The 12,564-nt window shown below is 47.7% G+C and overlaps 1 protein-coding gene across 2 annotated transcripts; it reads left to right on the forward strand.

Moving 5' to 3' along the window:
• The first annotated feature begins 307 nt into the window (after window positions 1–307).
• TMEM187 (transmembrane protein 187) lies at window positions 308–11,735 on the forward strand. Of its 2 annotated transcripts, XR_010022402.1 has the most exons (3): window positions 308–376; window positions 5,226–5,389; window positions 10,757–11,735. XR_010022402.1 is itself a non-coding variant. In XM_063084035.1 (2 exons), exon 2 carries the CDS (start codon window positions 3,625–3,627, stop codon window positions 4,408–4,410), a length of 786 nt encoding a protein of 261 aa, XP_062940105.1. In that variant the 5' UTR covers window positions 311–376; window positions 3,378–3,624; the 3' UTR covers window positions 4,411–5,125. The 2 variants fall into 2 exon arrangements, 1 of the variants encoding a protein (XP_062940105.1); XM_063084035.1 differs by lacking the exons at window positions 5,226–5,389; window positions 10,757–11,735 and adding an exon at window positions 3,378–5,125 and having other exon boundaries at window positions 311–376.
• Window positions 11,736–12,564: the final 829 nt, after the last annotated feature.

A 12,564-nucleotide genomic window follows, 5' to 3' on the forward strand; every position in this document is an offset into this window, starting at 1 on the left:
TCGCTGGCCCCGCCTCCGGGTGCCGCCCTCTCCACCCGCGTTCGCGTCCGCGTCCGCGCCCAGCGAAATGAGCAGGGCAGCGCGCCCGTGGCCGCCGCGCGCCGGGCCGCCACTGCGACCACTCCCCGCCCCGCCGGCCGCAGGGCGAGGAGACAGGCCGCCGCTCTCGAGCCGGGCAGGCGCAGGAGCGGTTCGCGTCACTCGCGTCACCCGCGTCACCGCTCCCGCCTGCTTCCCAGGGCCCCACGTCCCTCCCCGCGCGCAGGCGCACGGTCGCCTGTCGGGTCCGCCCTTTTTCAAGATTTGAATTTCCCCCAGCAAAGCGAAAGAAGCAAAATACCCGTATGGTGATCGCTGGCCATTTCGCGCCAATACTGTAAGTTCTGGCAACAACCCTAATAGATGGGTACTAACATCCACATCTTCCCGGAGGCCACCTGGGCGCTCGCTGCAACGTCGTCCTTTGCCACACGCAGGCTGCAGCGCAGGGGTCTTAAGCTGGCCTCCGGGAGCTCGGAGCGAGAACAGATGATGATATCTCCACTTTAACTCATCTTTATTTCATCCTCATTGTCACTAACGTCTAGGCGGAATTTGGCATTTCCCACAATTAGGGATGTAAGCAGAAGAGCATAGAAGAGCTTTTGTTGTAGATGTCTAGAAGTTCGATTGAATTGTAATCACTTCGAAGTTACTGTAGTTACCCAGCCTGCCGGCAGATCTTGGGATTTAATGTGTGAGCAGGGAAGCACATATATTGCCATATCACACATTTTGGAAAATGTTTTAATAACTGTCTTTTGACATATGGAATTTATTTTGTAATTCTCTGTGTTTTAATTTATGCACTTGGAAGCATTCATTTAAGAAAGGCCAAAGAGGCCTGTGGCACAGCCAAAGAAGAGCCCCAGCTTGTGCGGCTGTGCCACCAACTGCCTGTGTGACCTTGGCCAGTCACCTTATCTCTCTGGCCCTGGTCCCTCCCCTGTAAAATAAGGAAGCTTAGCTGCGGTTTTCCAGGGGCCTTGCCTGCGTTCAGTGTTTCTCTCCCCAAAATTCAGAAATCATTGTGGTTGCTCCTGGCTACTTGGGCGTCCAGGTGTCCCAGGTTCACCTCATCTGCATGTTATGTCCCCTTATCTGCAAAAAGACAGCAAAGAGGGTCATCGGGGACCCAAAAAGTTGTTATAGGGTGGCTGGTTAGCTCAGTTGGTCAGAGCACAGCCTTGTAACACCAAGGTCAAGAGTTTGGTTCCCTGCACAGGCCAGCCTCCAAAAAAAAAAAAAAAAGTTGTCATAAATGCTACAGGCTAAAGAAGCCTCCCCTGTTCCTTCGCCTGGAGTTGACAGTGGCTCCCGCTTAAATGCATATTAGCCTCAGGAAGCAGGGGAGTCTAAGGAGCACGTGTTATGTGAACAGCTTTGAGTGTCATGTAACAAGGGTCATGGCAACTCAATGGCACTGAGGAGCTAGGCCATAAAGTGACTAGCTTGGTTTTTCTGGGGGACTTGGGCAGTTGGTTTGATTACATGTCACTTTCAGCTTTTGCTCACGCTCAGGTGGACTCTGCTCCTGCAGCAGGAAAGAAGAGTCACTTTCCACACCCTTCCTGGATTTCCTCCTCTATCAAGTTGACAGTGTTTGACTCCTCTTCCCAGCTCTTCACCCTGCTTGCTGGCAGACAGGAGGGTCAGGCTACTGCGGGCAGCATGGGGCCCCAGATGGGTGCAGGGAAGGACCCAGAGACACCAGGCGGAACCTCAGCTGGTGTCCCAGCTGGAGTCAGGAGCTGAATGGGGAAGTGCCTAAGAGGAAATGAGTTGAGGGTGTGAGCAGGCCAGGGAGGGCACACAGGGCTTCCCTGACTACAGAGTCTTGTTCTGGCCAGAGGACAGAGCTGGGTCTGGCCAAGAGGTTTGGGCATGATCATGCGCAGTGCAGAGCTGGTCAGTGAATGGTGTTAAGCAGGGCTGCACACAATCTGATCCAGAGGTACTTGAAGAACATTCTGGGAGCTGCTGTGTGCAGACCATGTTAGTGGTGGCCAGCTTGGAGGTGGGAACCCCAGGGCAAGGGGGCCTCCCAGGCTGGAAGTCTCCTTAGCTGGTGAGGACTGGGTGGGAGGAGTCCAGGGTGCTCCATGCTGAAAGGGGGAGGCTTGTGTGAAGAAGCGAGGAGATACAGAGTTGGCTGAGGGCTTCAGTTCCCTCATGGAAATGCTGAGCTTTAGAGGATAGTGGGACATGCACATGCTGTGCCTGGTGATCCTCAGTAGCAAAAGAGCACCAAGGACCAAGGCAAGAAAGTTCAGTGTGAGGCCCAGAGGACCAGGGCCTGTCTGAGAAGTAAAAGTAGCGATTTGAGCTGGCAAGAAGTGAGGGAAGTGCAAAGGCCCTGGCTTTGTGCTTTGTGTAACTCTGTGAAAACGGAGCTGTGCGTCGCTGGGCACCTGGGAAAGCAAAGCCTCAGACCCTGCCCCACCCTTCTGGGGCCTAACCTGCATGCGAGGATGTGGACAGGACATTGTGCCTCAGAAATAAACAGTGCCAAGTGACCTACGTGTATAAGAACTCATTTAATCTACACAACAACCCTGAGGGGGAGGTACTGACAGCATCCCCATTTTACAGATGAGCAAACTGAGGCCCAGAACGGTTAAATCCCAAGGTCACACAGTTAGTAAGTGGGAGAGCTGGGGTTTGAATGCAGGCAGTCTGGCATCAGACCACCTGGAAGTTGAGGCCCACCCTTCTCTCTCTCCCACGCCTGCCCGCCCATGCCCCCTCTTGGCTTTGAGTCATTTTCAGAGAAAGAAGGTGATTTGGGGCTTGGCACTTCAGGGGAGGGCAGGAGGGCAAGCCAGGGCAAATGTGGTGTGCCGTCCCTGGCCTTTGTTACCAGAACTTCGACCACATTTAATGGTTTGTAGTTCAACTGGATATTTGGTTAAAAGGGCTTTGGAGCTGTCCTGGAAACTTCCATTTTTATAATGCCGCTCACGTTGGAAAGACTGTTGTGAATTGTAATGACAGACCTGGGAAAGGTTTCAGTCTCTAAATGCAGTGGTTTTAAGGGAACTAGGACAATGAGCAGGATTTTTATAGTACACAGATGAAAGGAGAGCAGCATAAAACGAAAAAAAAAGAAAAAGAGCAGCATAGGTGCCAGGAGAGTCACGAAACCCCTAGGCAGCAGAGGATTCTAGAGTCTTCTAGAGGCCATGAGTAAGAAGGTGAACATACCAAGGGTATTGTTTCACTTTTATTTGTTTTTTCTAATGGAAACTGTTAGTGGATCCTGAGGCTGAGAGTCGGGAAGATGGAGGCTCTTTTTTGGATGTTTTTTTTTCTAACCACACTCTTTTATAACCGCAAAGGAAAAAGGCAGAACATTCCTCCACTTGTGCCAGCCAATCAGCAGGACTCCTGCCTTGCTCCGGCCTGCCACTGCCACTGCGAGGCAAGGTCTCAGCATCTGCATCGGAAATCACAGGGACTTCTTCCTGCAGGCTCAGCTGGGAGGCCAAGGAGTGTTTTGCAAAAGCTGTTTAGCTGAAGTCTGAAATAACAGTGGAGACAGCGTTCTTTTAAGCTCTCTGCCCCGGGTGGCACTGAAGGTTCCAAATGCAACCAGAGTCCGGGCAGGCCCTCTTGCACGTGGCAGTGGCCAGCTGCCTCTGCGCTGCCGCCGTCTCCGTGGGCGTTTTCGACGGCGTCACGGTCCAAGTGGGCTACGAGCACTATGCCGAGGCGTGCATAGCCGGCCTTCCCTCCTTCCTGGCCATGCCCTTCAACTCGCTCGTGAACCTGGCCTATGTGCTCCTGGGAGTGCACTGGCTACGGAGAGAGGCCCGCACCCCGGGGCACGGGGCCGGCTACCTGAAGGCGGCCTTTGCCGGCATGGCCCTGGTCTACGGCCCCGTTCAGTGGCTGCGGATCGGGACGCAGGCGCGGCCTGCCGCGGTGCTCGACCAGTGGCTCACCCTGCCCATCTTCGCGTGGCCGGTGGCCTGGTGCCTCTACCTGGACAGGGGCTGGGAGCCCTGGTTGCTCCTCTCGGTCGAGGGCCTCTCCCTGTGCAGTTACAGCCTCGCCCTGCTGCACCCCCACGGCTTCGAGGTGGCGCTGGGGGCTCACGTGGCGGCCGCTGTGGGCCAGGCCCTGCGCGCCCAAGGGCGGTATGGCAGCGCCGCCTCGGCCGCCTACCTAGCTCTGGGCGTGCTCTCCTGCCTGGGCTTTGTTGTCCTCAAGCTGTGTGACCATCAGCTCGCACAATGGCATCTCTTCCAGCGCCTCACTGGCCACTTCTGGTCCAAGGTCTGTGACGTGCTCCAGTTCCACTTTGCGTTTTTGTTTCTGACAACTTTAAACACTTGCCAAAGACCCTGCCCTGAGGGGAAGATGCATTAACGTGTGGAAAGAAGCTGCTGAAGACTGATGACCCGCACTGTTGGAGTGGACTATCAGATGACATTCTCTTATCAGTGTTACATGTCCTGGGTGTGATAATATATGAGGATTACACAGAAGACTGTCCTTCTCTGAGAAGGTGCAAGCTTCAGTATTTGGGGGTGAAATGTTATGATCTCTGCCGCTTACTTCCAAAGACACAAAGCAGAGATCCAGTGCAGGGGATGTGGGTTTTCATCATAGTATTCTTGTAACTTTCCTGTAGTTTGAAATGTTTCAAAATAGAGCGTCGGGTAGGTGGGGGAATGACCCCAAGAACGCCCTCACATGATTGGAGAGAGAACAGTTGTCTGCAATATCTTCAGGGTGTCAGTGACAGGTGTGGGCTGGCGACAGCTGGGTGGGCCAGTCAGTGGGGCTACTGAGTATCCCAAGAAGTGACTGGGTTCAGTGTCCGGGGCCAAAGAGCCTGGTCATAGCCTGCCCAGGGTCATGAAGCCCTGCCAATAGCCCTCTGACACTAAAGATACACATGCTGTGACCTTTCCGCCCTTTTCTCCTTACTGCTTGCACAGCCCTAGGCGTAGATCACCGCTGCTTTGCTTTAGATAGCTGAGAAACGTTCCATTTCCTGGAATGATTTGCCCTGTGATTTTTCCCCAGAAAACATCTGCATACTTCCTTATCTGCTGATTCCCTCCTGCTGTCTATATAAGCTGTGACCTTCTGGCTAATAAATGAGACTTGATCAGAATACTGTCTTGTTTCCATTTCTCGCGTCTCTTGTCCCATCCAATTCCCACTCCCCCCTCCAGGGTCTGCGTTGAATATACCGCGGGTCGGGACATTTTTGGTGCCCAAACATGGGGCACTGGATACGGGGGATACCGTGAGGAAGACGGCGCATCGGAGGGTCGACCACTGAAAATGAAAGAGTAAAACCTTCGTCCGCTGCGGGAACCTGCCGCGTCAGGATAAGGTGAGTAAGCGCGCCCGATAATGGGACAGGAATTAAGTTGTCATGACGTCTACATAAGACAGTTACAAAAAGCTTTAAAGACGCGAGGAGTAAAGGTTAAAACAAGTGATCTATTAAGATTTTTTGATTTCGTGCGGAATCTTTGTCCTTGGTTCCCAGAAGAAGGGACTATTAATTATAAAAAAGGGTCTCGAGTTGGAGACGCTTTACAAGATTTCTATGAGACTTTCGGGCCGGAAAAGGTCCCCGTTACTGCCTTCTCCTATTGGAATTTAATCAGGGACATGATTCAGGATAGGGAAAAATCCCCAGAAGTTTCAGAAACTGTGGCCCAAACTGAAAAAATATTAAAAGCCAGTTCCAAGACTGACCTCCGAAATCCCTCTCCACCGCCTAAGGGAGGACGTAGATCTAATCTCCCTAGAAGATGAGAGTGAGGAGGTCAAGGCAGACAGTGCCATACCTAAGAGATCTAAAAAGTATCCACTATTAAGATTCCAGGATGATAAGGAGGCACAGAATCCTGATCCCCTCAGGAGTTGATTGGGGCGATCTGGACACAGAGGCCGCTGAATACCATGCACCAGATGATGCATTTTTGGCTCAGCCCTTGTCGTGCCCTCCCCCTTACAATTTGCCCTCCGCTCCTGCGGTGGTGACGGTATCAGATCCTTTAAAAAATTTAGAGTCAAAAGATCAACAATTAGAAAAACAAATTCTCTTAGAGGAAAAGCTCCAGGTCTTAATGACCAAACTGCAAGAATTACAAACAAAATGTAAGAATGCAACATGTCAAACTAAAGCCACTGGCTATTGCCCTCTGTTAAACAAGTTAGCCCCCCCCCCCCACAGAAAGAGCTCCCATTCATGTAGATCAAAGTCTTTTTGACCAACTTGAGGCCTTCCCAGTATCCGAATCTGTGGATAACGTGGGACGAATGACCCGCAAACATGACAGGCTGTGATTTAATGTTATCAAAGAGCTAAAAGGCGCCATTTCCCAATATGGGCCCACAGCGCCTTATACCCTTGCTATAGCTGTGGCTAGAATCTGTGGCTGAAAGCTGGCTCACTTCTATAGATTGGAACACCCTTGTCAGAGCCACACTCTCGGGGGGTGATCACTTACTCTGGAAGTCCGAATTTTTTGAAAACTGCAAAGACGTTGCTAGAAAAAACCTTCAGGCTGATAAAGATTGGGGTCTTGATATGTTGACCGGCTCCGGTGACTATTCTAGTATTGAGGAACAAAAAAACTATGACCCAGGTCTATTTTCCCAAATTCAAACAGCCGCTTTAAAGGCTTGGAGAAGGCTCCCAGCTAAGGGGGATTCAAGCGCTTCACTTACAGAAGTAAAAAACAAGGGCCTGAAGAGCCTTTTTCAGATTTTGTTAGCCGGCTAATGACAACAGCAGATAGGTTGTTAGGCAATGTGGATGCCAATCTTGATTATATAAAACAATTGGCTTTTGAAAATGCTAATCCTGCATGCCAAGCGGCCATTAGGCCCCGCAAAAATAAAACTGACCTCCAAGGATATATTCGTCTTTGCTCGGACATTGGCTCCTCTTATCAACAAGGTCTAGCCATGGCCGCAGCCCTCAGTGGACAAACAGTAAAGGATTTTTTAGCTAATAAAGGCCAAGATAATAAAGGTTGCTTTAAATGTGGCAAGCCTGGTCATTTTGCTAAAAACTGTCAGGAATACCAGACAAAAGCCGTAGTCACCAAGCCTCCTGGACTTTGCCCACCATGTAAAAGAGGAAAACATTGGGCAAATGAATGTAGATCCAAAACTGATGCTCAAGGAAATCCCTTACCACCACCTCAGGGAAACAGGAAAAGGGGCCAGCCCCAGGCCCCGAACCAAAGTGGGGCTATCAAGTTTGTCCCAGCCAACAACAACAATCCGTTTCAAACCTCACTAGAGCAACCCCAGGGAGTGCAGGACTGGACCTCTGTTCCACCTCCTGCACAGTATTAACTTCTGAAATGGGACCTCAAATTTTAAATACAGGGGTCTTTGGTCCATTGCCCCCTGGTACTTTCGGACTTGTCCTAGGTCGTGGCTGTTCAGTATTCAAAGGGCTACAAATTTTTCCCAGAGTACTTGATAATGATTTTACTGGAGAAATTAAGCTTCTGGCCAAAGCAACTACTGACATTGTCACGATTCCACAAGGAGAAAGAGTAGCCCAGCTTATCCTACTTCCTCTAGTTAAAACAAATAATAAAGCCCATAATATTGTGAGAGGTGCAGGCAATTTTGGATCCTCAGATGCTTACTGGGTCCAACAGATTTCCCATCAAAAACCCTCTCTTACCTTATGGTTGGATGGTAAACAATTCAATTCACTGACCTAATAGATACTGGGGCTGATGTTACTATCATTAGACAAGAGGACTGGCCCGCCACTTGGCCCCTTTGTGATACCTTAACCAATCTAAAGGGAATTGGACAAAGCCGCAATCCTAAACAGAGTTCTAAATTTCTTATGTGGACAGATAAGGAAAATAATTCAGGTCTTATTCAACCGTATGTCATCCCTTACTTGCCTGTCAGTCTTTGGGGCAGGGATCTGCTCTCACAAATGAAAATAATAATGTGCAGCCCTAATGAAATAGTTACAGCACAGATGCTGGCTCAAGGATATAGTCCAGGCAAAGGTTTAGGAAAACAGGAACAAGGTATTTTACACCCCATTCAGGCAACAGGCCAACTTAATAAACAGGGCTTTGGAAATTTTTGATTTCGGCCATTGACAAGCCTGTACCCCAAAGGCATGCTGACCCCATAACTTGGAAGTCAAGCGAGCCCATTTGGATTGATCAGTGGCCATTAACCTCGGAAAAATTATGTGTCGCCCAACAGTTAGTACAGGAACAGTTACTGGCAGGACACATTGTTGAGAGTAACTCCCCCTGGAATACTCCTATATTTGTTATTAGAAAAAAATCTGGAAAATGGAGACTGCTTCAGGACCTAAGAGCTGTTAATGCCACAATGGTGGTTATGGGTGCTTTGCAACCTGGCTTGCCATCCCCAGTGGCAATTCCTTCAGGCTCTTTTAAATTTGTTATAGATCTCAAAGATTGCTTTTTAACAATTCCCCTACATGCTAGTGACCAAAAACGTTTTGCTTTTAGTCTCCCCTCCATAAATTTTAAGGAACCCATGAAATGATACCAATGGTGGGTCCTGCCCCAGGGAATGGCCAATAGTCCTACCTTATGCCAAAAGTTTCTGGCTGCAGTCATCCAACCAATCAGAGATCTGTGGAAAGTTATGTACATTATACACTATATGGATGACATTTTACTTGCTGGCGTTTCAAAAGACAGGGTTTTACAATGTTTTATCCAGCTTGAAAAGCAGTTAGCTTTATCGGGTTTACAAATAGCTCCAGAAAAGATACAGTTTCATGATCCCTACACCTTTTTGGGTTTTCATATGACGGGACACAAAATTACTAACCAGAAGGCTTCCATCCACACAGATCAATTACAAACCCTTAATGATTTTCAAAAACTTTTAGGCGATATAAATTGGCTCCGTCCATATTTAAAACTTACTACTGGAGACCTAAAGCCCTTATTTGATATTTTAAAAGGAAATCCTGACCCTAAATCTTCCAGATCTCTCTCTCCAGAAGCACTGACTACATTACAAAAAGTAGAAAATGCTATTGCAGCTCAATCCGTCTCTTACTTGGATTACACCCAACCCTTAACGTTTATTATAGTCAATACGGCTCTTGTCCCTACTGGGCTATTTTGGCAGAACAACCCTATTATGTGGGTTCATTTACCCTCATCACCAAAAAAACCCTTGCTTCCTTACTTTGATGCTGTTGTAGATTTAATTATATTAGGTCGAGAAAATAGTAGAAAGTACTTTGGGCTTGAACCACACAAATTAATCCAGCCCTACACCCAGCAACAGGTCCACTGGCTTTTACAAAATTCTGATACTTGGGTAGTGGCTTGTGCCTCTTATGAAGGCACAATAGACAATCATTATCCATCCAATAAACTTATTCAGTTTTGTAACTTACACACTTTTGTTTTTCCCCGAGTTACTCGTAACTCACCGGTAACTAATGCCCTTTTGGTTTTTACTGATGGTTCATCCACAGGGACTGCAGCTTATACCATTAATAATCACACAGTCCGCTTTACTACTTGTTATACTTCTGCCCAACTTGTGGAGTTACAAGCTGTTATTCAGGTTTTTTTAACCTTCCCAAATCAGGCCCTCAATCTTTATACTGATAGTGCCTATTTAGCCAATTCTATCCCCCTCTTAGAAACAGTTCCCCAAATCAAACATACCTCCACTGCCACTGAACTTTTTTTGCAATGCCAAAAACTGATTCAACAAAGACGTTTGCCCTTTTTTATAGGTCATGTTAGAGCACATTCCTACCTCCCAGGCCCTCTCGCCATGGGAAATAAATTGGCTGATGCGGCCACTAAAACAGTGGCCACCATTACCACTGATCCTGTTACACAGGCACAAACTACTCACTCCCTTCATCGTATTAATGCTCACACACTTAGGTTAATGTTTCAAATCACTAGAGAACAAGCTAGACAGATAGTTAAACAGTGTCCTTCCTGTGTTACACTCTTGCCTGTTCCCCATTTGGGAGTGAATCCTCAAGGACTTGTCCCAAATATGCTTTGGCAAATGGATGTTACTCATTTATCAGAATTTGGTAATCTAATATGTTCACGTGTCCGTAGACACCTACAGTGGGTTTTTGCTCGCCACTTTACAGACAGGAGAAGCAACCAAACATGTTATTGCTCATTTGCTACATTGTTTTTCAATCCTGGGAATCCCAAAACAGATTAAAATGGACAATGGCCCTGGCTATACCTCCAAGGCTTTCCAAGATTTTTGTGCTAGATTACAAATTCAACATATTACAGGCATTCCCTATAACCCTCAAGGCCAAGGAATTGTCGAAAGAGCCCACTTATCTCTAAAAACTTGCCTTGAAAAAAAAAGGGGGGGAATGGTACCCCACAAGAGGCTCCCCCAGGAATTTACTAAGTCATGCCCTTTTCATCCTTAATTTTTTAAATCTTGATGTCAATGGCAAATCGGCAGCTGACCGTTTTTGGCATTCCGAGTCCCAATCACAATTTGCCATGGTCAAAAGGAAGGACCCCCTAGATAACTCCTGGAATGGCCCAGATCCAGTTTTGATCTGGGGTAGAGGTTCAGTCTGTGTTTTTTTCTCGCACTCATAACTCGGCCAGATGGCTTCCAGAACGGCTGGTTAAACAAGTTGATCATAACCTCTCAGCCAGGGATTCGGTAGATCCCTGAGAATGTCTTTTTCTTTTCTTTTCCACAGGGGTCATGGCAACCAGCATTTTCTTCCTGATTGTGGGTTTGTCTGGTCAACTGCCCAAGGTCCAGTCCGGCTTTGGAGATCCTGGACTCGCTCGCCAATTGGTGAACAAACAGTACGGAAAACCATGTGATTGCAATGATGGGACCGTTTCTAGTCCTCCTACATCACACATATCTGTTGTAGATTGTGACACCCATTCAGCTTATTTGTCCTCATCATCTTCCCGCTTATAGTTGTGTTGAAAAACCTAAGTTCATAGCCAGCAGTGGTGGGAGCCTTAAGCCATGTCCTTGCTGCACGTTTGCTGAATCTATGCATAGCACTTGTTATTCTTCATACCAATTGTGCACTTCTGGAAACCAAACATTCTTCACAGCCACCCTGATTAAAAATTATGCGGGGACTTTTGGAGGGGATCTTGCAAGTCCTCCTTCTGCTGTTGGGCTTGCCTCAAATAAGTATGCCCAAGCCTCTTGTACAGGTTCAGTAGGTCAACCTGTTTGTTGGTCCACCACTCCCCTCGTTCACATATCTGATGGAGGAGGCCCTCAAGACCAAACTAGAATTCTAAAAGGGGAAATAAAAATTCAAGAAATGCATGACATTTTGTTTCCTCAACTTACCTATTACCCCCTGGCCCTGCCCAAGAACAGGGGTGATTTAGGGCTTGATCCTCAGACCTCAACCTTCTTTATGCAACTCATAAGTTGCTTAATGCCACCAATCCTGATCTTGCTCAAAATTGTTGGCTCTGTCTGATAGTAGGACAGCCTGTCCCTGTTGCTTTTCCCGCTTTGTCTTTTAATTATTCTGATGGTCATCAGTGTTCATTAACTTTCCCTTTGCAGGTACAACCTTTACAGTTTTATAATGCTACTTGTTTCATTTCCCCTTCAGTTAATAATAGTTTTGAGGTCGATGTTGGGTTTGCTACATTTGCAAATTGTCAGTCGTTTATCAACATTTCTACTTCCTTGTGTTCCCATCACAGTTGAGTTTTTGTCTGCGGTAGCAATAAAGCTTATACCCATTTGCCCACGAACTGGACAGGGTTGTGTTTTGGCTCTCCTTCTGCCCGATGTAGATGTTATATCTGGGAGCGAACCCGTCCCTGTCCCTACTTTTGAGCATATAGCTGGAAGATCTAAAAGGGCTGTACAGTTTATTCCTTTACTTGCTGGTTTGGGAATTTCTGCAGCAGTTGCTACTGGAACTGCCGGTCTCACCCATTCTCTATCTCAATATACAAAATTGTCTACCCAGCTGATTTCAGATGTACAAGCCCTTTCCCAAACTATACAGGACCTCTAAGACCAATTAGATTCCCTGGCAGAAGTAGTCTTACAAAACAGAAGAGGTCTTGATTTACTAACTGCAGAACAAGGAGGTGTTTGTTTAGCCCTACAGGAAAGATGCTGCTTCTATGCCAACAATTCCGGGATAGTTCGAGACCGTATCAAACAACTACAAGACGACTTAGAAAAGAGAAGAAAACAACTGGCAGAAAACCCCGTTGGACTAGACTTAATGGATTCCGGCCTTATCTCTTACCCTTTTTAGGGCCGCTTGTGGGCTTGCTTTTCTTTTGCTTTCTCTGGGGCCCTTTTTGCTTAATAAAGTCACAAATTGAGGCTATTCAGGCAAGGCCTGTACAGGTCCATTATCAACGCCTTGAGATGCAAGAACAAAGTGGTGCCTATATACCACTACATTCACCTTAACCAATGCTGCCCCTGTGAGCTGAACTGGATAGCCAAAGACGGGTAAGAGGGTAAGTCCCCCGCACCACCCTAAACAAAAGGCTGCCA

This window comes from Cynocephalus volans, chromosome X, assembly GCF_027409185.1.
Source record: "Cynocephalus volans isolate mCynVol1 chromosome X, mCynVol1.pri, whole genome shotgun sequence".
Lineage (NCBI taxonomy): Eukaryota > Metazoa > Chordata > Mammalia > Dermoptera > Cynocephalidae > Cynocephalus > Cynocephalus volans.